Source organism: Podarcis liolepis (assembly GCF_965112155.1).
Source record: "Podarcis liolepis genome assembly, chromosome: 10".
NCBI classification, from domain to species: domain Eukaryota; kingdom Metazoa; phylum Chordata; class Lepidosauria; order Squamata; family Lacertidae; genus Podarcis; species Podarcis liolepis.
The window spans coordinates 63699066-63726698 of record NC_139562.1 but is presented as its reverse complement, the minus strand read 5'-3'; the positions used below and the strand labels follow the sequence as shown (position 1 = coordinate 63726698).

General features: G+C 42.3%; 1 protein-coding gene across 3 annotated transcripts in view; it reads left to right on the top strand.

Annotated features, from left to right (window-relative positions):
* The window catches only part of PLXNB2 (plexin B2), a 351580-nt gene that overhangs the window by 236013 nt on the left and 87934 nt on the right, over positions 1–27633 (top strand). For all 3 annotated transcript variants that reach the window (XM_083463227.1, XM_083463229.1, XM_083463228.1), the window contains exons 4-7: positions 14621–15737; positions 16874–17056; positions 19234–19356; positions 25698–25798. In XM_083463227.1, the coding sequence (XP_083319353.1) occupies positions 14634–15737; positions 16874–17056; positions 19234–19356; positions 25698–25798 (1511 nt within the window). In that variant the 5' untranslated portion in view covers positions 14621–14633. The remainder of the gene's footprint in view (positions 1–14620; positions 15738–16873; positions 17057–19233; positions 19357–25697; positions 25799–27633) is intronic.

The following is a 27633-nucleotide window of genomic DNA, read 5'->3' as shown; positions in this document are numbered from 1 at the left end:
CAAGATTCTCTAAAGAAGGGAGAAAAACCTATACTATACTAAAGTTGCTATACTACAACTTTCACCTACTCTGACCATTTACCTATCTAGGTAAAAAAAGGTAAAGGTTGCGTCTAGTCAAGGGTGACTATGGGGTTGTGGCGCTCATCTCGCTTTCAGGCTGAGGGTACTGGCGTTTGTCTACAGACAGCTTTCCAGGTCATGTGGTCAGCATGACTAAACCACTTCTGGCGCAACGGGACACCGTGACGGAAACCAGCATGCACGGAAATGCCATTTACCTTCCCGCTGCAGCGGTACCTATTGCACTGGCGTACTTTCGAACTGCTAGGTTGACAGGAGCTGGGGCAGAGCAATGGGAGCTCACCCCGTCATGGGGATTCAAACTGCTGACCTTCCGATCGGCAAGCCCAAGAGGCTCAGTGGTTTAGACCACAGCGCCACCCACGTCCTGACCTATCTAGCTGGAGTTGATGGATTGTAGCTGAACAAAATCTAGAGTGGCAGGGAACACTGGATTTTAAATAAGCAGACTTCCTCAAGCCACATTTAGACTGGGATATTTTCACCAGCCCTGCATCCATCTCAGAGCTTCCCTTGCAAGGGAGGATAATTGAATGTATAGTAGAACACACATCTGGACGACACACTGTTCCTAAGCCTGGCCATGATGGCTTCAGTAGCACTGTGTACAGAAGCTGACAAATTCTCCCCTCTTTATAGTTTTGAACCTCTTGAGCAGCTTCTTTGGATACGATGAGTCACATTTTCGACTAAACCAGCTCAGGAAATCATGGGTTTGGGGTCTGGCTCTTGATTAGTTGGATACTTTTTCTTGTCCTAGAGGTCGTCATCTGTGATGCTAGCTCGGCTTCCTCAAAGTTGGCACGGTTTTACCATAGCTCAGTGGTAGAGCATCTGCTCTGCATACAGAAAATCCCATGTTCAATCCCTAGTATCTCCACATAGAACCGGAAGAGAAATGCACCAGAAATCATGGCGAGCGGCTGTCAGCCAGTTTCGACAATAGTACTGGTAATAGAGAAACAGAGGGTGTCCTAAAGTATTATCTTTTTTAGACCTCACAGTGAGGGGTGGGTAACTAGTTGTAGTAGTTATTTAACTGACATTGTTTCCCATGCTCAGGTCTCCAGCTATTTTTTGGACTACAACTCCCATCATCCCTAGCTAGCAAGACCAGTGGTCGGGGATGATGGGAATTGTAGTCCAAAAACAGCTGGAGACCTGAGCTTGGGAAACACTGGTTTAACATAAATGTGAATCTGCTGGGAGACTAGAACTTTAGGGGGCTGGTGTAACGAATATGCTGATGACACTATATAGTTAGCTAAATAAGCATCCAGGAGCAGATGCGTTGTGTTTAGTTCGTGCTTGGAGGCTGAGTTTGAACAAGCTGAAATGTATCCAGATGAGAATGAAGGGGCAGTGCCAGTTATCTGGCAGGATTGGTCATTTCCGGGATAGATAGATGGTAGCTTCTTCTTCGATAGATGGTTTCTTCTTCTTCTTCTTCTTCTTCTTCTTCTTCTTCTTCTTCTTCTTCTTCTTCTTCTTCTTCTTCTTTATTTATTTATACCCCACCCATCTGGCTGGGCCTCCCCAGCCACTCTGGGTGGCTTTCAACAAAATATTAAAATCCAGTAATGCATCAAACATTAAAAGCTTCCCTAAACAGGGCTGCCTTCAGATGTCTTCTAAAAGTCTGGTAGTTGTTGTTCTCTTTGACATCCGGTGGGAGGGCGTTCCACAGGGCGGGTGCCACTACCGAGAAGGCCCTCTGCGTGGTTCCCTATAACTTGGCTTCTCGCAGTGAGGGAACCGCCAGAAGGCTCTTGGTGATGGACCTCAGTGTCTGGGTAGAACAGATTCCATATGTGATCAGGGTTAACTGGATGTTAGTGGTAGCTGGGTGCACCTTTTATCAATTTCATTTGTTACGTAGGCTGAATCTTTCTCAGAAGCAGACTATCCACATATGAGCTAGTCCACTGACCTGTGTCTGCATGACGGTCTCTGCTCTGTGCACCCAAAACCTGCCAGGGCATGCACTTAACTATTATTCAGACGTCTCCTAAATGTGATTCATAGCTGCTTGGTTCTAGTGTCTTTTTGAAGAAGAGGCAAAACTAAATTGTTTGCACCAAAACGCCTATGGCTCATAGCTGGTATGTTAAGAGTATGTGTTACTTGTGGCGGTAATGTCAACTCAGGTCCAGAGCATAAGTGTAGTAAATACGCCATCCACAATGTGTCTTTAACTCTCTTCCCCCCAATTTACATCCTACCACAAGAATTTTGCAGCAGTTGCTCGAGCTGTGGGAGATTTATTTCAGGGTTTTAAAAACACGGCTGTTTTTCTACATAGCATTAAAATAACTTGAAGCTCGTGTCATCATTTTCCTGTTTTCCCCTCTGTAGACTTTTAAAAGGGGTCTATATATATATATATGTCTTGGAGGAAGTAGAAAACTTAACCCACATCACCATTCTAGGTGGTCTTTAAGATGTTACCCTTTGATGTGGGCAGAGCTCCTGTCTTCTAGGAGCCCACAGTTATATGCTAAGTGTTGGAAGGTGACTTCCAGTACCAACCTACTAGGCGGTGAGTAGCAGATAGAGAAGATATAACTAAAACCAGTTTTCCATTGATTCAAAACATTTATGCGTAAGGCATCTATCATGGTGGGTGTACATTGCAAACCTATTATATGGAAATATTAAGAAATAGTGTTTCTTAGATGGGACACCATTGCCAAATCCTTTTGTGTGCTCTGATATGGGCATCCTGTACAGATAGACCGCTCTGTTGATTTTAGTGAAGAAAACAGATCCTGTGCATGCAGAGAACTAACATGAATATTCTGCTTCTGTTGAAAAGCATAGAGTTTCTGCCCTTTTCCATTGGCTGGAATTGCGTATTGGTAGTCCCTAGGATCTGACTCACAGCCGTATTAATCAAACTTAATTAACCATGTAAGAGCTCAGGTATATTAACAAAGCATTACTAATTTTCACTTACCGCCACTGACAGTTCAGTTTGTACACTTGTGGAACAACTACTCTAAACAAAATATTAGTTCGGAAACCATATTTTTGGTTATGCTGTGACTTGCGAAGCATATTTTTGGCAATGCACTTAGCCTTATGAAGCAGTGCAATAATGGCTCTTCTGGAACATCATAAAACGCAGAGCTCTTTTCCGCTATCAAAATGGAATGTCAAGTCTCCTGGGAAGATGTGGTTGGTAATAAAGTAGTATTAATGGATGTGACACATTATTTCCATAAGTTGACGTGAAGTTCTAAACTTAGAAATCCTCTTTCCCTCATCTGGTTCTGTTTATGTATATTTACATGTGATATTGAGATGGGATGGGTATGTGCATCAAATTACAATACAGATAAACAAAATTCACATGCGGGCAATAATTTGGATGCATATTTTCTTTTCTCCGGCAGCTCCTAGTCTAGAAACTGATGTCAGAATTTCTTCTCTGGATAAGGGCGCCTATTTTTTAAAATAATACTTTGGGGAGGGGGTCCTACTTTTGTGTATGCATGTTTTTCCTCTGCTGACTGTCAGAATTATACACAGAGATAATGGTCTTCAGATTATCTAGTATTCCTTTTCTGATACCCACACCTCCCCTTTGAAATAAATTCAGGCTGACTAGATTTGATTACTTATGTTGATACTTGATACAATAAAGGAAGTAGCCTGGCCATTTTCTTCAGATTTTTATCCAGATTGATTTCTATAATAAATAGTGCATAATGGATCTGAATAATTTATTACCTAAAAAAGAAGAAATGGGGGAAAAGCTAATGCTGATTCCTGTCAGGGCTCTGGTAACAGGACAAACTATGAGAACAGACTGTGAAATGAGCCATACCAAAATGGGTTCATGTAGAATGCTCTAGAATTCACACTTACTTTTAAGTGCAAGTAATCCGTCCCTTGGGATTTCTAGAGTAAAGAGGCTCAGCCACAGGTCTGAGACAATATCACGTTTCCCCAGAATGTTGGTAACATTGCATTAACCTTACATTAGGAACAACCTAAATGGTATACTGGGATAACAGCTGTGACCAGAATTACTTGTACTGGGGAATGGCAGAATCAGTTACATGATAGCTTCCGTCGCCAAGACTCCATGTGTCTACAGTTGGCAGACAGGGCCTTGTTGGTGCTGGCCCCCAGGGTTGCCCAGTTGGCACTGACCTGTAAGAGGGCCTTTTCAGTGGTGGTTGCCCATCTGTGGAATGCTCCCCCTGGTGCGGTCGGCCTCCGAGAGAGTCAGTGTGGTGTAGTGGTTAAGAGCGGTAGATTCATAATCTGGGGAACCGGGTTCGCGTCTCTGCTCCTCCACATGCAGCTGCTGGGTGATCTTGGGCCAGTCACACTTCTTTGAAGTCTCTCAGCCCCACTCACCTCACAGAGTGTTTGTTGTGGGGGAGGAAGGGAAAGGAGAATGTTAGCCGCTTTGAGACTCCTTCAGGTAGTGATAAAGCGGGATATCAAATCCAAACTCGCCTTACCTGAAAAGGTTGCAAATGCCATCTTCCTTTGGTTCTGATTAGATAAAAGGTATCCCAAAATGAAGTGGGAGTTCATTTTTATTATGACTGACGGGTCCTATTTCATTTTTTAAAAAAAGAGATTGTAAACATATATTTTTTAAATTACTTTTTTTTTTATTACCCCTTGCTGGTACAAATCCATCATTATTGTACCCATATTGCAGGAAGCAGGACTGTAAGAGCATGGGTGTTGCACCAGCCCTTTAAAGTAGCCCAGATCTACTGATCTTTTTGGTAGGGTGGAAAGGGGGAGTTAGAGGAATCATAGAATCGTGGAGTTGGAAGAAGAAGAGTTTGGATTTGATATCCCGCTTTATCACTACCCTAAGGAGTCTCAAAGCGGCTAACATTCTTCTTTCCCTTCCTCGCCCACAACAAACACTCTGTGAAGTGAGTGGGGCTGAGAGACTTCAGAGAAGTGTGACTAGCCCAAGGTCACCCAGCAGCTGCATGTGGAGGAGCGGGGAAGCGAACCCGGTTCACCAGATTAAGAGTCCACTGCTCTTAACCACTACACCACACTGGCTCCCAGGGTCATCTAGCCAAGTGTTTGCCAAACTTGGGTCTGCTCTCCAGCTGTTTTCAGACTACAATTCCCACCATCCACTGGTCTTGCTAGCTAGGGATGATGGAAGTTGTAGTCCGAAAACAACTGGAGACCCAAGTTTGGGAAGCACTAATCTAGTCCAACCCCCTGCAATGGTATACTAATGCTGGAGTGTAGTCCAATGTTTCTGCTTCATTATTTGTTTTTATTTTGCTTTTTAGGTGGGTGGAGTGGGGTGGGACTGGGATATGAAGTTGTTTGCGGCAGCAAGGTTAATTGAAGACTGAAGGGAGCCAGGGAAAGAACTGAGCATTTCAGATGTGAGTGGAATGTCACTGCCTGGACTACGGAGAGGTAGACCTAGAATAGTAGTTTCCTCCAACTAAAGAGTAAAAAAGAAAATCCTGGGGAATGCCCTCGTCCTGCCTTGTCCGTACTTGCTGGCACATTCCTTAAAAGCACACTGCTTTCCTTTTGAATCAGTGCAACCCACCTGAGGAAGAAAATGCTATAAATTATTTTGATCCCAGCAGTTGGAAAATGCTTGTTATGGCACTTTTTGAAGCTCAGATATCCAGCTGATCTTGGCTCTCTGGAGACATTTTCTGCATTCCCCGTTTCCTTCATGTTCACTTCTGTGAATTCTGTTTAGCTATAGGACTTAGTAGAAACATGTAATTATATTATTGAGTCTTAAAACTGGCCTGGTCAGGAAAAGAAGAAATATTATTGCTGCACTGTATTGAAAACAATTGCCTCATCTTAATAACTATTTTAAATTCTTTCACTGTTTCTTTTGTTTCACTTGCATTCTTCATTCCTAAATGTGAAGGTGAAGGCTTTGGGATAAAACTACTATGCCATCTGCAATGGTTTGCATGCAACAATTACTAGGCCATCCTTAAAAGAAGGGCATTTCTGACTTTTGTTGAGGAAGAAGCACCACCAAAATGCTGCCGTACTTTGAAACCTTGGTCTTTTTAGGGTGTACATAACACGTTAATGCATATTTTTATTCTGTAACTTGATTCTGCCATTCCTTTACTGGGGACCCTTGGAAATAACTCTGAAGGGTTTCCTCCTGCAAAAAGGAATGAACTTAAACATAATTTTAAATGAGTAACAGTCTACCCTTGCAGGGTGTGAAAGGGGGCAGGAAAGGAACAGGTTTTTCAGGAAAGAGCACTTTGCAACTCAATTAATCCCAGCAGATGTCCTGGGCAAGTGATGGGCCTTGATAGTTTTGGAGAGAGGAGGAAAGAATTGTGCACAGCTTGAGTATGGTGCTGAAAAGGACTGCATAGCTAATCAGGTGCTGTGTCAAAGGCTCTTTATAGTTCACAGTTCTGTGAGATTTCCGAGAGCGACCCTGAACTTCCACCGCTGTGGAACTGGGGATTTAAATATGGGTGGAAGGGAAAGATTGGTTTAGGGCATCAGGGCCAAAGCATAACAAAGATTGGTTTCAGTGTCAGATTCCAGAAAAGGTTGCCTCTGTGCCCTTGGACAAATCTCACAGGTCTACTTCCCACATTTCATCTTAAACATATGGGGTGCCATCTCATAACTTCTAAAGATGCATGAAAACCACAGTGTGACAGTTATGGTATGCATGCCCATCTCAAAAGGAGGACCTTTGCAAAGGCTTCTTAACTGGGCCATCTCTTGAAAATGGAAGGATGTGTTGTCATTTGCACAGGCCTTTCTCACATAATCCCAGACGAAGAAATGGCTTAAGAATCAGTGGGGGCTTATCCATACTTTTCCTCTGCTCTTTTCAGACACAAGGGCATTATTATTATTATTATTATTATTATTATTATTATTATTATTATTATTATTATTATTTTCCTCCAGAGCTTTCCCTGGGAAAACCCGCTCTTTAAAGCTTAATCGGAGCAAACGTCAATCCACAGAAAACCCAAACTAATGTTTGCTCCAGTTAAGCACCAAAGAGAGGAATTTTGCAGAGGGACAGGGCTCTGGGGCAACAAAGAAATTCTTGGACACTGAGCTTTTAAGTATGGAACTGTACCTGGAAAGAGAGGAGCCAAAGGTAAAAGTAGATAAACCCTGAGATGCAGTAGCTGAGTTTGGCTGTGGGAAATGCAGATTCACATTCTTACGCAGCTGCAAAGCTCACTGGCTAGCCCTGGACAACACTGAATCTCTTGCATGATGCCGTTTGTGAAGTGGGAAGAATAATAGAAATTGGAGGGCATTGTGCATACATCCATTTCACTTGTTAATCATATACTGGACCACAAGGAGGGTCTAGGCCAGGGGTAGGCAAACTAAGGCCCGGGTGCCAGATGCGGCCCAATCGCCTTCTCAATCTGGCCCACAGATGGTCCAGGAATCAGCATGTTTTTACTTGAGTAGAATGTGTCCTTTTATTTAAAATGCATCTCTGGGTTATTTGTGGGGCATAGGAATTTGTTCATTCCCCCCCCCCCAAAACCACATGGTCTGAGGGACAGTGGACCAGCCCATGGCTGAAAAAGGTTGCTGACCCCTGGTCTAGGCCCTCCTTCGCCTGCCGCATATACGTACTTTCTAGAGTTGGAATTTTCCACAGGTTTTCATGGATTAGGCTCTACTTAAGAAGTTGATTAAATTGTTGATACTGTGAGTCTGTGTGGTGTTGCAGCTAAGAGTGCAAATGGGGAGGAAGGAAGTCACCGAAGCCTTAATAATCCTACACTTACTTATACTTTTTCTGCACAATTTTTTTTTAACAACAATTTAGAACAAAGGTGGGGAATCCATGGCCTTCCAGTTAATGTTGCACCCATCAGCCCCAGTCAGTATGCCCCGTGGTCAGGGATGGTGGGAATATAGATTGGCAGCATATGGAGGGCTGCAGTGCATGCTTTTTGCTATTATCACCACCCGTCTTTCAAGCCAGAGGCTCTCAGGGCACACAGCATTTCGTTAAAACGCTACACGGCAAATAGAACATAGCCAAATTAAACCAATAGATGTAGCAAAACATTAATCCAGCAACAGAAAAAAACATCTTTCAATTGGTCATCTCTGTAGACCTCTTAGCTTGATATCAAACTGTTAACAATGGGGGCAATAGCATATCCAGTAGAAGGGAGCTCCTTATCCAGGGTGCTATAGCAGAGAAGGCCCTGCTCTGCATTGTCACATAGTGAATGGCAACTGTTGATTGAGCTACGAGCAGGACGTAGGAAATGGAAAAGATGCGTTTTCAGATACTTGGGTCCCACCAAAATTGGCATCTTAAATGGGGCCTGGTAGCGATTAGGCACCCAGTGCAGCTTGGTGGTGCATGACCTCACTTTGGCAATAAGATTTCTTCCGCATGGTCAGGCATAATTGTCAGCTCTCACCTGTGGTCATAATTGCGCCTCCATGGTCTGGCCTGTTTCATTGCCCAGCATGCCTCTGAAAACCATGCAACCACCCAACCTCCACATTGCCAGAGAAGACCTTTATGACCCCACTACTGCAGTTAGAAAGACAAACTCTCTGTTTGTTCCAAAGCGATCTTATTCTTGCAGTGCATAATACCCTGTTTCTATGGCCTTTTTGAAGGGGATGTTCACTGCACCTCTGTTGCTTAGCTTCTGGCATAGCTTCTAAGTCTCGCTTGCTTTCCAGTGCTGGCTTTCTTTCTTTCTTTTTTATTTTGTGGTATTTTTGCTTTTATGTTCCCTGTACCTTAAGAAATGCGACTGACAAATGTTTACGGTACACAAATGCTTGATGAGATGAGACCGCTGTCAAAGTTGCTCAGAAGTCTCCTGTATCCTGGGCAGACCTTTGTTGAAGTTAAAGTATAATAAAGTGTGCTGCAGTTGTGTGTCATCTCTGCACGCTTTACTAGGTGCTGTCCTTAACTTAAAGCCTTCATAGTTTTTTATCCTCCAGCTGCCGGGTTTAAGACCCCAAGGGAAGTTATGTGCACTATCATTTACCCCCGTTTATGTATCTAGTCATAAAAATACAGTGATCGCTGCCAGGAAGGAGCAGAATTAGTGGGTGGTTAGAAATGTCAATATGGGCACAGGCATATGACTCTTTCCTCTCCTGCCTGAAACTTTCTTGCAGATTGGATATTGACTTTTTTTGGTCTCATTAGCCAGTGGAACTGATGAGTCAGGCAGCTCTGGCAAGCAGTTCACTTTTCTGCCAACTTAAGACTTCTGTTTTGGGACAGAAAACCAGATTCTCTCCCCCCCCCCCAAGATGTTTTTTTCCTTTGGTGCCCTTTGCTGTTTACACCCACCCTTGTGTTAGTCCCTGCTCTTTCTAGGTTAGGTTTCCTTGTCTGAAATTGCTGTCTCTGAGGCCTGACATTTGTCTTTGCCGGTCTAGAGCTTTTGGTTCTGGCTCGAGCTTCCTTTGAGCTTTCCAAATCCTCTCCTCAGCATGTCAGCTGTGAAGGCTTGGGTGATTAATGATTGGAATTGAGTCTGCTGGATCACATAGTCTTTCCCCCGATTTCCCTTCCTCTGAATAATAGTTTTGTGCTTTGCAGGCCTGTCATTATTTGCAAGGGGTGGGACATCTGTGGTTTGGAAGCCACTGAGGTTACTAACACAGAGAGAGGAAGAGCCCTTCCCTGTATATTCTAGGTCGCCAGATAAACTCCTCCTCCTCCTCAAGATGGAGTAAAATCATTTAAAGTGATGGAGGAGAGAAAACATCAATAGTATTATGGAAGGTAAAGGTGGGTGGGTGGAAACACTTGAAACACCAGAGAAATCCTCAAAGCTAATACAGTGGTACCTCAGGTTACATACGCTTCAGGTTACAGACTCCGCTAACCCAGAAATAGTACCTCGGGTTAAGAACTTTGCTTCAGGATGAGAACAGAAATCGTGCTCCGGCGGTGTGGCGGCAGAGGGAGGCCCCATTAGCTAAAGTGGTGCTTCAGATTAAGAAGTTTTAGGTTAAGAACGGACCTCCAGAACGAATTAAGTACTTAACCCGAGGTACCACTGTAGGGACACAGGTGGCGCTGTGGGTTAAACCACAGAGCCTAGGGCTTGCCGATCAGAAGGTTGGCGGTTCGGATCTCTGCGATGGGGTGAGCTCCAAGATCATTCAGAACAGTGTCTGCCAAGCAGTTACACATGCAAATCATTACATTAGAACTGAATATGCATTTGGGGGAGGGGGAATATCTGTGAAAAGGACGCTAGATTTCTGCCAGCTCGCCTGATTGCAGATTTTGCCTAAAAATGCACTTGATCATTTCTGTCATATTTTTGTATGGGGGATCTTTTGCGAAAGGGCATTTCTGTGGCTCATCACAGAATGTGTGCTCAGGAATCCCCACATCCAGTCAAGTTCATGAAATCCAATTGCAGGTTTCTCTAACTTATTCTAATTTCCATCCAGCCTGGACTTCCCCACACCTCGAACTCTCCCTGCTTTGTTTCTTCTGCTTTAAATATGGGCACAGGCACAGCTGCTAGCATACCACCTGCCAGGCTTGCATGCATATTGAATTAGTGTTCTGGAATAGCTGGTGGAGTGTTGGTTGCTTCTGAAGGTGCATGTACTCCCACTGTATGATGTTGCTTGCGAGTTCATTAATCGGGCTTTATTGATTGTATATTAGAGCTTAGTAAAAAACCAGCTGGGTCTCAAGCAATTGTTGATGCAGAAAGGCATCAGAGCAGCAGAAGCAGCCTGCTCAAAAGAAGAAGAAAACTGGGATTTGGAGTACATGGTCTGCAGGGTGGATTTGATATAAATCAAATCATGATTTAAATCACGATTTAAATCACTAGTCAGTAAGACTTGATTTAATTATTATTTTTTTACAGAAAGACTCATTCTTGCTGGTATAATCTTAATATTTACAACCAGGTGGTTTCATTTTGGGAATAATAAATTTTCAGAGTAGTTTTTACAGTTATATCAAAAATTACTGATTTGATTATACTATTAGAAATGCATAGACAGATAATTATTGTGAGATTTATTAAGTTAACTCTTTATATTTGGACAACTTTTCTGCTATACTTTATTGGAAGGAGGAAAATAATCATTTCCTTAATAATAATTTAAACAATTTGTTTAACTAAATCAATAACATTATAGCATGTGTATCCATGTTTGTTAACTGATGTGGTTAGATAATGTAAAAAAACAAACAAACTTAGAGTTCTGAGTTTTAGCACACATGAAAAACTTAAAACAAATCCTTATTTCCTGATGAATAGCCTTTGGAATATAATGTAACTTAAATAGAAAACTATCTTTAGAAAGATTTTTCCTCCAAAAGCATTTTATTTTAAAAATCCAATTTAAATAAAAGAATCAAATTTAAATTTTTAAAAATCAAATTTAAATTTTAAAAAAAATCCGATTTTTTAAATTTATTTTTTTCAACTAATTGATTTTTATCCACCCTGGTGGTCTGCAAGAAGACCGGGTTTGCTAATGCATGAGTGTATGTTTGTGTATGAAGCTAATTTTAACCAAGATTTTTGGCATCCACAAGTCTTGCATTACATACTACTTCAGTGCCTTTTGGAAGCAGAGAACATGGTTGAGAAATGCTTGCGTTAATGAACGAACAGAGACACTAGTGCTGTCGTACATAATCCACACCGGGCAGCCAACCACTAGCTCAATGAACATTCTGCGTTGGCTGCCTGTATACGACTGCAGAGAGAAGGAGGTTGTCTAGCAAACTACTTAAGTGGTTACCCAATGGGTTCTTGCATTGGTTCGTTGCAACCAAGTATGCCAAGTTTGAGGAAGGCCACATAGCTTGAGTTAGTTTGGCTGCCCCTGATCACTGTGTTAGATGTGCCGACCGGGTGTGGGCTCCAACACTCTCCCATGTCTGGACTTGAACTGAATCAGCACTGAGAAAATAGCATTACTGGGTAGTACTTTTTCATGAATGATCAGATCATTCTGTGTACCATCTCTTGTTAGTTCTTGAAAGATACGTTTAAGATAGGCCAGTGTGATTATCTGTAGATTACAGCTGGAAGTTAAGCTGAGAAAGCTGGCTTGCCTTTAAACTACCATATTTTTCGCTCCATAAGACACACCTGACAATAAGACGCACCTAGTTTTTAGAGGAGGAAAACAAGGAAAAAAATATTCCGAACGAAACAGTGGATGTATGATTTTTGTGGTTCATGCTGTGGCCACAGACATGTGACTTGACGGTGAGTTTGGGGTAGCCCAATGCAAAAATCCTGAGGATCCATGTGGATCCATGCTTTGTAACCATGTTTTTACACCGTTGCAGCCCCACGCAACAGTGGATGCATGCTTTTTTTGGTGCAGGCTGTAGCCATGGACATGCTATGTGATCTGATGGTGAAGTGACCCAATGCAAAAATCCTGAGGAACCATGTGAATCCATGCTTTGTAACCACGTTTTTGCGCCATTGCAGCCCCACGAAACAGTGGATGCGTGATTTTTTTTGGTGCAGGCTGTAGTCATGGACATACTATGTGATGTCATGGTGAATTTTGTATTTTGTAAACACACTGCTAAGGTGGTAGTAAACAAGAGAGCCACGTCTTCTCATAAGCAATGCTAGCTGTCATTTGAGCAACACAACTGGTTTTTAGAAACATAAGTCATTTGCTGCTCTCTGAGTTAAAGTCAAAGCATGGCATACATGTTGGCCTTATTCGGGCAACGCATTAAGGGCAAATGTTGATTCCTGGGCTCCTGGAGAGGAGCTTAGCATGTGCTTTGCTTCTCCCCAGTCCTTTTTGCTACTGCACTGTGCTGCACTGAGTGCTAAACCGAGGTTAAGAGATGGCCTCACTAACCACGAGCTGTAACCTTTGTTCTTGGTTACAGTTTAGGGTTAATGAGGAGAGAGTTTAACCGCAAACCCCAGTTCAGAGTGCACACTAAGCCAAACCTTGGCTTAGCTTTGTGTGGCGGGGAAGAGCAAGGCAGCTACAAGTTCCTCTCCCAAGAGCCCGTATGTACCCTTGTGCAAAGCCAAAGTTTGGTTTAGTATGTTGCGTGAACCAGGCCATTGCAATGTCAATGTTTCCTGCTGTGCCTGCGAATACTTTCTTTATCCTGAGCAAACCATTTTGTATTACTGGCTTTTCAGACTGATGAAGTGTGTAGCAAAACTTGTAATATATCCAGAGAACAGGTCTCCTTTTGCTCACTTGCGTTATTCTCACCAGGGTGGTGGCTTTGATTTGCCTTCCCGTGATTGATCTGATCCATGCATATGGCTTTGTGTTTCCAACTCAAGACCCATTGAAGAACATCTCATCCAGTTCAATCTTTGAAAAAGCTTTGAAAAACTTTTTCATATTATCCAGTGTGCTACCCTTGCCGTTGTGGCGGCACAGGGTTGCCATTCTGTGATTGGACTTACACTACTTGTTGAACAGTTCATTTTTCCAGTCTGTATAACATTTACTGCACATGTAACTTGTTAAGATAGAGTTGTACATTTATCCACTCCATGTTTACAGTATCTCCAGGCTTTGTCTTGGACATGGCACCTTAGTATGTTTGTTGTTTGAATGGTTACAAGTCTATCTCTATTCTAGCTGCTATGCTAGTAAATTTGGTTTTATACTTATAAGCCAGTTTGTGGTGGTGTTGTTTTGTTGCAATGTTTCCTGCCCACCAGGGAGTGCAGAAAAATTGACTGTGAATTGTGGTTTGCAGGGGCAAGGGATGTGGGTTGTGGTTTTAGTTCAATAATTTGTGCTTTAATCATTGGGTTTTTGTTTGTGGGTTTTTGTTTGTTGGTTTTTGTTGCTATTTGTAAGCCACTTCGAACAACTCCTGATGTAGAAGGGGAAGGTGGGGGAGGAGGTTATACACTTTGTGGGGAGGGGGACAAGCAAAATAAATAAATTGCAGAACTGCGGATTATAAGAAACATAGCTGCTGTTGAAAATGTCAGTGCTATGCCAAACCCCCTCACCATTCCTACCAGTACCATTTCCATGCAATAACCAGCCGCACTTTCTTCGCCACTGCTGATTAATTTTGGCAGTAGCAATTAGACAAAAGAATTTAAACCCACCATATGATAAGTTGAAGCCTTAATTATTATATAACCAAGCATGCTCCTGATGAGGGACACTGATGGGCAGTATAACTTATTTATTATAATTTATTTTTAAGCCTGTTATTTTTGAGAAGGGATTTAAACTCTTAACGCTCGCATTCTGAAGTATTCAAAGCACATCATCTGCAAAAAGATTTGATTTGTGCTTCGTTCCTTCAACCATGATACCCTCAATACTGCTTTGCAATCTCTAATTTATTGCCAGAACCTCTACTGCTACCACACAAAAGTAGGAGCAATAGAGGGCAGCTCTGTTTAGTTCCTCTTATTAATAACAAAGCCAACTGAACTTTCTCCGTTGATTGTGATTTTTTTGCCAAATATCTTAATTCCTTAGCAAGATTATACGGGAACAGATCTTACTTTTAGCTAGAAGTAATATATTTCATATGTTTCTTTCTCAGGTATCGCACAGAAATGGCTGTTTGGATTTGGACCCTGAGCATTCTGAGCTTCTCTTGTTTGACCTGTGCATTGAGGCCTAAGAAATGGGATTCGTTTCTGACCAACACAGAACTGAACCACCTGACGGTGAACCACAAAACGGGGACAGTCTATTTAGGAGCAGTTAATGCCCTTCATCAGCTTACGAGTGACTTGAAACCCTATCCGTCCGTGGGTGAGGTATCAACTGGGCCACAACTTGATAACAAAATGTGCACACCTCCCATTGATGCAAACCAGTGTACTGAAGCAAAAGATACTGACAATTACAATAAGATATTTTTGCTGGACACACAAGAGAGGCAAATTGTGGTTTGCGGGAGCCTGTTTAAGGGCATCTGTTGCATAAGGGAGCTCGAGAACATTTCAAAGATAGTTTACTATGAGAACGGCAGCGGGGAGAAATCGTTTGTTGCAAGCAACGACGAGGAGGTAGCCACAGTGGGGCTGATCACCTCTTTGAAAAAAGGCCGAATGATGTTTGTGGGAAAGGGAAATGGACCAAGTGACAATGGGATTATAATCAGCACTCGGCAACTTTTCGACGGGGATGGGAAAGACATTTTCGAACTGTATGCAGAGCCGGCTGTGATCAAATCAACGTACCCTTCCTCAAGCACGCAGCAGTTTCTGTACATCTTTGAAGACAGCAAATATGTGTATTTTATTTTCAATCAGTATGAAAAGCAGCCCCTTAAAAACCGGACAGTAATTGGGCGGCTCTGCAAGGAAGATGAACAGTACCATTCCTACTTTGAAATGGACTTGGAATGTCAAGATGCCAGTGGTCCTTACAACCAGTGTAATGCTGTCTATGCCTCTGTGCCTGGGCAGGATCCAGCGCCATCGGAGCAAGAGGATGGCGCCTCGTCGGATGACAAAATGCTAATTGCACTTTTCAGGAGGATCAACAAAGACAATAACTCTGTGGAATCTGCCATGTGTGTGTTTTCCTTGGAGAAGATCAACCAAAAAATGGAGGAAAAACGGGAGCAATGCTATATGAAGGATAAACGGAACGTGTTTTACAAACCTTTCCGAACAGAAACTGCTCCATGCACTTCTCAGTCTCACCCGGTAATATGAAAGCTTTAAAATTTATTTATTTATTTGAAAAGGAAGGGACAGAAAGGTTGAAAACCCTGTGTTTTAGAAACACATTTTAAATCGGTGAAGCAAAAGTGTGAGGCCTGGGAGCTGGAATCTAAAAAGTTTCAGCACAGGTCTTTTTGGCTCCAGATATTTTTTTGCATACCATGTGAAATCTTTTTTCTTCTTCCCTGGCAATGTTATATCACTGTTTTATACTAAGTTGTACTTAAAAGTAAAGGGACCCCTGACCATTAGGTCCAGTCGCGGACGACTCTGGGGTTGCGGTGCTCATCTCGCTTTACTGGCTGAGGGAGCCGGCGTTTGTCCGCAGACAGCTTCCAGGTCACGTGGCCAGCATGACTAAGCTGCTTCTGGTGAACCAGAGCAGCACACGGAAACACCGTTTACCTTCCTGCTGGAGCAGTACCTATTTATCTACTTGCACTGCGTGCTTTCGAATTGCTAGGTTGGCAGGAGAAGTTGTACTTAGTCAGGTTAATATTCAACTGACAAAAATAGTTATGCACCTAATGTTCGCTTTTGGAAGCAAAGTGTAAATTTGACCATTCAGGTGTTTTAAGTGGGCTTAATCCAGTCGAAAGGTGCCATTGTCTCAGTGAGACAGATTTGCTTTGTATGACCTACATTGAGATAAATCCAGTTTTAAATTGCTTCATTTGAACTGGATGATGCCCATTTCCCCCTTCCCCCTCATCACTGAACAGGCCTTCATGGATGCAGTTTGGGGTCACAGAGTTGGTTTTCTATCTTTAAGGTGGCATTTGTTATCAGTTTGTCTTCTAATCCTTTTGAAAAAGCTAAAATTGAGATATTAGTTTTTCTCATTCTTAGAGACAATAATGTAGGGAGAACAGGGATGGATCATAAGCCACCTGAGGTCTCATCCCCCACCTGTAGGACCTTCAACTAGCAAGGATAGGGGAGATCTGCACCAGCAGTGATATAAGCTGAGCAGAGAGGTGTCTCCATCCAGTCAAACCCCCTCTACACATAGTTTGGCATAAAAGAGGGGGGCGGGTTGGATTTCATCCCTAGTTTCAAAGTTCAGAGTTTATCACCCGTCTGATTGTTGTGTTTCTGTTTCTTGCTTCATTTCTTAGAATTCAAGCCAAGCCTTCCCATGTGGTTCTGAACATTTACCATACCCTCTGGGAAGCAGAGAGGGGATTACTACAGAACCTTTATTGAAGAAGAAGGGCATAGACTTGACTGCAGTGACCTTTGCCGTAGAGAACACGCATACAGTAGCATTTGTTGGGACATCGGACGGCAGAATCCTGAAGGTAACCTCAATGTCTTAAATGCTTTCTGTCAGGGAACTGCCATCGGAGGAACAGGTGGTGGAAGGGCTCACGGAGGCTGGGAGAGACCCAGCAGCTGAAGCAGGAACCAGCAGGGGGAGAGGTGGGTCTCTGAGGGAAAGCGAGCAAGAGGGAGGGCTCAGGGATACATCCAGCGAGAACAGTGGGGAGGTTTCTGAACCTCCCATAGGGAGACCCACTCCTCGCCGGAAACTGTCACGCCGCGAGTCCAGAAGACGTGTTTCCGTTAAGGAGCTTTTATGCTGGAAGCGATTCCGAAAGCAACCACTGTCGGAATCTGCAAGTGACTAGAGCAGCCATGTCTGAGGGGCTCTGTCACAGACAGAGGTTTGTGGGCTTGAACAAACTCTGAGGGACTACAATTTTACGCACAAGCAGCTCATCATCCCATCACACTTTCTTTTTGTTCTTGTTCTTGTTTAAAAAAGAAGCATGGCCTATTTTTGCAATACAGTCATACCTTGGGTTACAGACGCTTCAGGTTGCATTTTTTCAGGTTATGGATGTGCCAAAACCCGGAAGTACCAGAACAGGTTACTTCCGGGTTTCAGCATGCACAGAAGTGCTGAATCGCAACCCCCGCGTGCGCAGACGTGGGGCTGCGGGTTGCGAATGCTGCGGGTTGCGAATGTGCCTCCCTCATGGATCACATTTGCAACCTGAGCGTCCACTGTATAAGAAAGAATGAATCTGCCATAGATATAAGGTTGATCTGGTATGTTGCTTGACTTTTAAATGGAACAAACTTTCAATAAAACATTTCATGAAGTAAATTCGATAAGCATATTCAAACAATTTGTTTATATGTATTGTGGCAATAGTGACGTATTGAACCCCAGAATTAAAAGTAATCATAAAAAATAACCATTCCTGAACACCATGAAATCAAAATAAGTGAACATATTTCAGCCCAAAATCAATAAAATCATGTTCAAATACAGTGGTACCTCAGTTTACGAACTAAATCTGTTCCTGAAGTCCTTTCTTAAACCAAATCTGTTCTTAAACCGAGGTGCGCTTTCCCTAATGAGGCCTTCACTACAGGTGCCCTTCCACCGTTCGGTTTCTGTTTGTAGACCGAGGTAAAGTTCACAAACTGGAACACTACTTCCGTTTTTGCGGGGTTCATAAACTGAATCGTTCGTAAGCAGGACTGTTCTTAAACCGAGGTACCACTGTATGTCCTTCTCAAAGCTGTACCTATGTGTGCATTAAAATTCAAATAAACATAAACCCATTAGTCTGGCAGAAACCTGGAACGCCTCCCATTTGTTGCAGTTGTTATTTAGTAGAGTTAGGGCAACCAAAGTATTTATTTAATCAAAGCCTGATAGAGTTCTCCCTCATACTAATGTATCTTTTTGGTCCCATTCCCAACAGATAACTATAGCCATTGACGATGAGCTATATTGCTGCTCTTCTTTGTCTCCTTGTATGACCAGTTCGCTGCTGTGTTTGAAATGGGAAAGCTATGGTTTGTGCAAACTACATTTGGCCTATGGACTAAAACTGGGAACCCACTTTGAATAATGTTTCCAATTACGACTTGCAGGCAAATGATTTGCGCATACCAGAGCTTGATAGAACTGCAAACGCTACTAGCCTGCCAGGAGCAAGGAAGTCAAGGGGCATATTGGAGCACTTGCAAGAAAAGGAGCTCATGAGCAGAACGCTCAGACCCAATGGCAAAGCGAGATAATTTCATTAGCAAATGAAAAAGTAAGAGGGGTTAGAATATGGCCAGGCTAACAGCAAGGTCTCTAGAGTATAAAACCTTAATAGATATCCCTAATACAGAATAAGGATCAGAAATTATGAATTAATATATTGAGTGTAATTTTGAAACTTGTTTGACTCTTGTGGGCCCTTCCAGCTGTACAGTTGTATGATTCTATGATCTCAATCACAACACATGAAAAAAATAGCAAAGAGCTTTGCCCAAATAGAAACTGATAATTTCACCAGAATAGAGTGAGATTTTGAAAAGGCAATGATGCTTTGGAAGAGCAGTTCTCCTTTCTTGCAGCTCAACAATTATTTCTTAGAGTGGTTTTGTTTTAAAATGAAAATGTCTAAATGTGCTTCAACTTAAATACTTTTTATCTACTGAAAGATAATGTAGTGAATCTGTATTCCAGGTGTTTCTGTCGAATCCTGAAAAGGAATATGCTGGAGTCCTTGTTGAAAAAAACAAGCCTATCCAGAAAGATCTCGCCCTAGATGCTCTCCAAGAGAACTTGTATGTGATGACTGCAAAAGAGGTACAAAATGCTTGGAAAGAGCAATGAAACTTTAAATATCAAGTTCAATTTGAACATGTTTCTCATGGCATATCTGCAGGGTGAGCTGGACCTACAGCTGTGTTGCTAAACGGAAATCACAAGAAATACGCAAGAATAGTCCCTTGAGGCATATTTTTGCCACACACACACATACAGAATCAGAAGTTAACCAGTGTTCCCAGAGCTGGCACTCTGCACATGCCCCAAGACAATGCGATCTCTTTATTTTCATTCCGCAGGCAACTGTGCAGACCCATTGCAAGTGGACAGAGAAAGCAACCTTTATCATAGCTTCCTTCATGGAAAGCAAATGGCTCGTCCTCATTAGATAGAGATGTGAAGGAACTCTGGGTGTAAAGCAGCAGCTAATTATGCACTTGGCCCAAAGCAAAAAGCCCCAGGAGATCTCCTGGTGTAATGTGTAGTTCGGCTTGGCCTTAGCCCGAGTCCAGCATGCAAACTATTGTACCACATGGCCTATCATTGGTAATTCTGGTGATTTGAAAGTTGGTTGTCGTGTGCTGCCTGGGACCAGAGTTATGGCACCAAGAACTCTACAGTGTAATACACACACACACACACACACACACACACACACACACACCATATTTTTCGCTCTGTAACACGCACCCGACCATAACACGCACGTAGTTTTTAGAGGAGGAAAATCCGTAGGCATGCCACCCGTAGGCATTCCCTCCATAACACGCACAGACATTTCCCCTTACTTTTTAGGAGGAAAAAAGTGAGTGTTATGGTGCAAAAAATACGGTATACACACACACACACACACACACACACACACACCCAGCAAGTAATGTGTACATGAAGAGGATTTGATGCAGCTTTTTCAGGGACAAATAGGGAAATGGAAAGCAAGTAGGTATTGCAAAATTAAGAGAGGGTTTTTTAAAAAACAAACAGCAGAAGATGACATTTACCTCAGTTTATTTAAGAGGCCTGGGTGAACAAAGGCCTGACACCAAAAAGATCACAAAGAGGGTGCCAGGCAAACCTTGTTGAGAAGGCTGTTCTATAACAGAGGTGCCACCACTGAAAAGACACTGGTGGTGGCCTGCCTCAGTTAATTCAGTAGAGGCACTGGGGACTGGGGTTTAAATAGGAACAAATGACAGAAGGTAGTCTTTCAGGTAACCTTGTCCCAAACAATTTAGAGCTTTAAAGCTTAAAAACAACCATTTTAATTTGTCCCTGAAATGGTCTGGAAGCCAGTACAACTGACAGAAGCATTGTTGTAATATGGTCAAACCACCCAGTGCCTGTTAATAATCTTGCATCCCAGTTATAGACCAACTAAAGGTTTCCAGGGTGCTTTAAAGACAGCCCCAAATACACCAGACAACAATAGTATTGTGTAGAGGTTGGGAAATTCCTCCCCTGCATAGTCTCTTTTGTTTTATGTGGCACATAAGCAGATGCAGAAGCTCTGAGGCTTAGTAGTATTCCCTTTCAAAAATAGAACAGCACAAAGTAGTCATTATTCCTGCTAGCTTTGTAGCTCAAGGTCTGTTCCTCCATCTTCTGCTCAGCAAATTCAAAGCGTCATTAAGAATCGTCTACAGGTGCTTGTTTGGGCAATAGGCATGATTAGTATAATCAACACTGCGAAAAGATTCTCTTCAAGATTTTTTAAAAAAGCAAGAAGAGTAGATTTAAATTTAATTTGTAGTTCTCTAATGACTTACAATTTAGTGCTAGGGTTATTGAGTGATTTTTTTCACATGATTATGAGTGCTTTGCCAGCCTACATCTGGGCCTGTTCACATGTTTCACTGACCCTTGTAATCCATGAGGTGTGATATTTGGAATCCCTTTTATCCAGAATTTATTGTATATTACGGGAAATTGCAGTGTCCCTTTAACCTTAACTACTTGGGGGAACCAATGAACCCAGATTTGGGTTCAAAGATAATAACATTTCTGCATGCAGGAACCCAGAGTTAAGACAGAAGGCAGAATTGGGATTCAAATGACCTTAACAGATTAGAGAACTGGGGCCAAACTAGCAGAATGAATTTCAGTGTAAGGTTCTACACTTAGGCAGGAAAAACCAGTTGCATGAATATAAGATGTGGGACACCTGGCTTACCAGGAGTACATGTTAAAGAGATATAAGGGTCTTTGTGGACCACAAGCTTGACTTGAGTAAACAGTGTGATGCAGCAGCAAAAAAAGGGAATGCTATTCTAGACTGCATCAACAGAAGTATACTGTCCCGATCAAGGGAAGTAATAGTCCTCCTCTATTCTGCTTTGGTCAGAGCACTCCTGGAGTCCTGTGTCCAGTTCTGGGCACCACACTTTAAAGAAGGATATTGACAAGCTGAAACGTGTGCAGAGGAGGGTGATTAGGATGATAAAGGGTCTGAAAACCAATCCTAATCAGGAACGGTTGAAGGAGCTGGGCATGTTTAGTGTGAAAAGAGAAGACTTAAGAGATATGAAAGCCATCTTCAAATATCTAAAGGGCTGTCACATGGAGGATGGGGCAAGCTTACTTTCTCCTGCTCCAGAAGCTAGAACCCAAATCAATGGATTCAAGTTACAAGAAAGCAGATTCCAAGGAGACATCAGGAAGAACTTTCTGACAAGAGCTTTTTGACAGTGGAACAGACTCCCTCAGAAGGTGGTGGAGTCTCCTTCATTTGAGGCTTTTAAGCAGAAGTTGGATGGTCATCTGCCGTGTATGAGTTTGTTGAGATTCCTGCGTTCCATGGGGTTGGACTAAATGGCCCTTAGGATCCATTCCAGCTCTACAATTCTGTGATTTTATGAATAATTACCTGCTGCACTGGGACAAAGGAGAGGAGAAGGAACAAGTTCCCTGAGTTTCACCATGACCTGAAGCTGTGTGGACATGCTTGAAACATGAGCTAGATATGAGTCTTGTGGCTGTGTGCTTCAAATATTGAGAGGTAGATTGTGGATCATTGTAGTCATGATGGAGGAAGGGAGGTAAGCAATCCTCCATAGATCACATTAGAGCCCTGTCTTATATAGTAGTAGAAGAAGAAGAGTTTGGATTTGATATCCCGCTTTATCCCTACCCTAAGGAGTCTCAAAGCTGCTAACTTTCTCCTTTCCCTTCCTCCCCCACAACAAACATTCTCTGAGGTGAGTGGGGCTGAGAGACTTCAAAGAAGTGTGACTGGCCCAAGGTCACCCAGCAGCTGCATGTGGAGGAGCGGGGAAGTGAACCCGGTTCCCCAGATTATGAGACTATCGCTCTTAACCACTACACCACACTGGCTCTCCAAGGAAGAACAACCCGAGTTATTTATAACATCCCCCAAATGGTTCAAAAGTAGTCAAAGGCTCCTTGCTGCCCAAAAGAAAAGGCAAGGGGAAGTGATAGTAAAGGAAAGGAGCTCTCTGGTGTTGGAGCAATCTGTTGTCCTGGATGTCCCACAGGGATCAAACCAACAACTGTGGAACAACCAGATTGAGGAAGACTAAAGACATGCAATGGAATAAGCCTCCCTCTAGGGGAAAGAGGAAGGCAAAGGAAGACAAAAGGTGACTTACGTTCAGCAGAAGGGAATGCTAGAGTGAGACTGATGCCACAGGCCAAAGCAGATTTTTTGGATGATAAATGACAATACAAGTGGCGTTTGGGAATATACGTAAGAATTGTGACCCAATAAAAGCCATACTGTATCTGGAACATAGGTATAACAGGAATGTCCCTCATGAAGAGCAGAGATAGATGAGCTTAACCTTTTGATATGATAAGAGAGAGAACAGTCCAAACAGAAAGAGGAAAGAAACTTCAGGTGCTACAAAACAAGGTTTATTTAGTGCCCAATGTGTTTCAGAGAAAATATTTTCACAAGGATACTGTAAAGTTGCAAATGCCACATAGAACAGAAAGAATGACTGGTACAGAATCAATGCTGAGTGAGATACATTAAGTTTCTTTGTGTAAGTATATTCCAAGCATTCAAAGCAATACTGCTACAACTTGTTTGTTTGAACAAAACCAAGTTAGAAACAAACCCCTGAAAATGAAACAATCCCAAATTCACTTGTGGGGTGGGGGAGTTTGGAGTTGGTTCCATTTTCATTTCTACCAGTTATCCTTCTCTTATTTATGTTTTTGAGCTCTCATACTGCTCTTGAGAGAGAAAATTTCACTAAAATCCCATTAGAGTCTAAACACTGTTTTGAGGCACCTGGATTTACCTCCATCCTCTCTCTCTCTCTTTGGCCTGCTAGTGGTACTACCCCAGTTTTGTTGTTGCTTTTTTAAAGTTATCGTTGGAACAATGCCAATTACAAGAAAAGGAAGCATCTATCTCGTCAGGGCTAATTAATGACTGAATAGAGACATTTGCTTGTGTTAGCAGTTGGCAACTGGCTTCTATCTTAAATTAGGCACTGGCATAAATCCAGAGTTCTTGTACCTCTCAATCCTATGAGGCGTTCAATAACAGCAGGCAACCAATGCTAAGTTTCCTTCATCTGTACACTTGGAAAAATCCCACACTCATTGCACCGTCACCTGTAGAGTGAACCTAAAGGAGCCAAAAGGCTTTGAGACATGTGAACTGACCACCTTGGTAACAGAAAGCCATCTCCTTGATATTAAATTGCTTGTGAATGTATCCCCAATGAAGCAAAACAAATGAAATTCTAAACGCAATCCCTTGGGGATAAAATTGCTCTGAAACTTCCAGGTGTTTAGCATCACGGACCACATCCAATACCAACAGGTAGATCCGAATCTGATCATGTATAACGTGCTTTGAATGTCCTATTTAAAATATTTCTGTGCTATTAGATATTGGTATACTTAGAAATACTATTCCTTGAGGAATACGCAAACATGGCATCATAGTAACTTTTGAGACTTTTTTGGTGATGAATAAAAGTAAAAAGGTAAAGGATCCCTGGACAGTTATGTCTAGTCAAAGGCGACTATGGGGTTGCGGCGCTCATCTCGCTTTCAGGCCGAGGGAGCCGGCGTTTGTTCACAGACAGCTTTTCTGGGTCATGTGGCCAGCATGACTAAACCGCTTCTGGCGCAACGGAACACCGTGACAGAAACCAGAGTAATAATCAGTGTTAGAAACTGAGATATGAAAGCTAGGAGCTAAATGGCACCTTAAACCTAGGTTATAGGTGCAACAATGGAATGTCTAGGCACCCTTTTTTATAACAAGAATAAAGGGTAAAGGGACCCCTGACCATTAGGCCCAGTCGTGACCAACTCTCGGGTTGTGGCGCTCATCTCGCTTTATTGGCCGAGGGAGCCGGCGTTTGTCCGCAGACAGCTTCCGGGTCATGTGGCCAGCATGACTAAGCCGCTTCTGATGAACCAGAGCAGCACACGGAAACGCCGTTTACCTTCCCGCTGGAGTGGTACCTATTTATCTACTTGCACTTTGATGTGCTTTTGAACTGCTAGGTTGGCAGGAGCAGGGACCGAGCAACGGGAGCTCACTCCGTCACGGGGATTCGAACCACCGACCTTCTGATTGGCAAGTCCTAGGCTCTGTGGTTTAACCCACACCTTAAACCTAGGTTATAGGTGCAACAATGAAATGTCTAGGCACCCTTTTTTATAACAAGAATACAAAGCTGTGAATGAACTGCAGCTAATGAATGAATGAACTGCAGCTAAAATATTATGTTCACATGGTCTAGTCGTCGTCCCACCACTGGCCACCCCGCTAATATTCTTAAGAGGGTCTCTTCTCCAGTCTTCAGAGAGTAGCTGGAAGTGGGGAGGCAGAAAAAGGTCCTCCTTTCCTTCCACTCGCAGTTTTAATCTGAAATCTTAGGTGCAGTACTGCGCCCAGAGCTCAGAAACTGCTCGCGCTAATGAAATTCCCTGTTGCAAAATGCACCTAGAACAACGGGAGCTTCGAATGCTGGTAATAATGAGTAGTGTGCATTTAGGTGTGTGCGTGTGCGTGTGTGCTTAGTTTGGCAAATTTTAACTTTGGAGTCGGGGGTTTGTATCCGGAAAACAGCAGAGGGAAAAGGATTAAAGCACGCTACCTCAGCATCACTCTTACAGAGTGCAGACACAGCTGCTTTTAATTTATTTGTTTTGGGGTTTTTTAATGCTATATTTTTTTTAGGAGAGGTTCTCAGTGGCCTCAAGTGGTTTGTCCCCAAACATGACCTTAAGTTTACTGCAAATATTGATGGTGCAAGCAAATTCCTGTGAGCTCAGGACAAATTGTGAATTGGCTAGGGGTACAAAAATATGAAAAGCGTATTAGAGTTATATAATCTATTCATAACCAAAGCACTTTCCCGTAATTTATTATTAGATGTATCTACTCTTATTAGGTGTTTCGCTTGCCTGTCCAAGAATGTGCGAGTTACTCAACCTGTGACCTGTGCATTCAAGCCCGGGATCCATATTGCGGCTGGTGTGTAACAGAGGGAAAGTAAGTATTCCATGCTACAGGGATATATTGTATTATGCATGTTATTTCTTTGCAGAATATCATGTATGCTGAATGATTTCTTTAAAGCATTTGTACCAGAACTGGGGAAAACTCTTCATCACAAATTACCACAGTGTAAACATATAATGAGCAGCAGGGAGGAAGCTAATTTGCATATTTTGTCTGTATAGCTTGTATATAATTTGCATGAAAATGGTGGTTGCCAAGCCACAGCTGGTGAATATCTAGCATTTATCTGGTGATAGTCTTATTCTAGTATTTTAACTCTAAACATTCCTTAATACAGTCCCTCCAGCTGAAAAACAGCACTTGGGAATCTTTGGATGGTGGAGGGAAGAGATCCATACTGAATTTCAATTTTGCTTTTAGGTTTCTGATGTTTTAAGGGTACAAAGTTTTTGTCTGCTACCGAGAGACATGCTGGAATTTATTATATTCAGGGTGTTGTGGCAAAAAGTTGCCTTCCATTTCTACCAAACACACATTGACTATGGATGAGGTAGATTTTCCATTTCCTTTCTCACGATATACACCTTCAAGTCAGTTGAGATTCCTGGTAGTGATTATTTCCTACCAGGGTGTCAGAACTTTATTGACACGCTAAACATACAAATTTTAAAGACAGAGAAAAAGAAAAGAACAAAAAACACAGCACTCTTGCTTGCTTAGCCCTCCGTGCTCCCAAGCTGGAAGCTATGAGAAGTCAAAATAAACCGAGATAAAAGACGAGATCGTCAGTGTTTTAAGAGGAAATCTCCTCATAACGTTGAAGATTTCTCTAAAACGCTTTCTGCTGCTGTAACACGCCTAAATAGCAAAATTAAATTGTGTTGGTCTGTCATAGCTTTTCTTCAGAACCACAACACATAGGAATGGTCTAAATCGGACCATTGTTCCGTGTAGCTCAAATAGGCTGTGGTTTTTCTTTCAATTCCAACAGGAGCCATTAATGAACTTAAGTTAGTCACGTCCATCACCATTATTATTATTATTATTATTATTATTATTATTATTATTATTATTAGGGTTTCTTTAAAAAAACACACGCTGAAAATAAACAACTTAGAATAAAAAGTGAGAACGTGAAAAAGCGGGGGGGGGGGACGACGGGACGGGACGTTTTCCAAATCACTATAAGGATTAACAATTACAATTCCATATACTCTGGCATCTCTTCAGATTGGTATAACTCTTTTGCCTTTTACATCCATTGTCTTCATTGTCTACTCCAGGTTGGGCTGAGATTGGATGCAACTCAGCGATACATTATTCTTGCTGCTATTGGGAGTATGTTTTGGGATTTTATTGTTAGTTTTGGAATTTTATTGCTACATGGGGAATTTTATTCCCTATTTATTGAGGTGTTTTAATTACCGGTAGCTGATTGTTTATAACAGTTTACATTTTGTTATATTTCTGCAACTGGAAGATCGACTTACGTAAATAATTCGATGTTGTCAGCCACCTTGACCGTGACTTAAACTATGCAAAGGCACCATACAAATAAAAGATGCTGATGAGCTGAAAAGAGATCAAGCTCGATACATGGATTTCCAAATTTGTGGCCTTCCTTTTCCTTTTATTATTGCTTTTAATTGCTTATTTTGAGCTACTGGACTTCTCATACCTCTTATGAGGTGAGAACACAAAAAGCTGATTGAACTTGAAATCTTTTGCAAGGTATTATTTGGGGGAACATCGCCACCTGTGACTGTTCTTTTTGTTCTGAAATTGAGAAGTTGAAATTGAAAGTGAGTTTTTTTTCTTCTGAAATTAAATTATAGGCCCTCACCTGGGCCTATCATTGAACACAC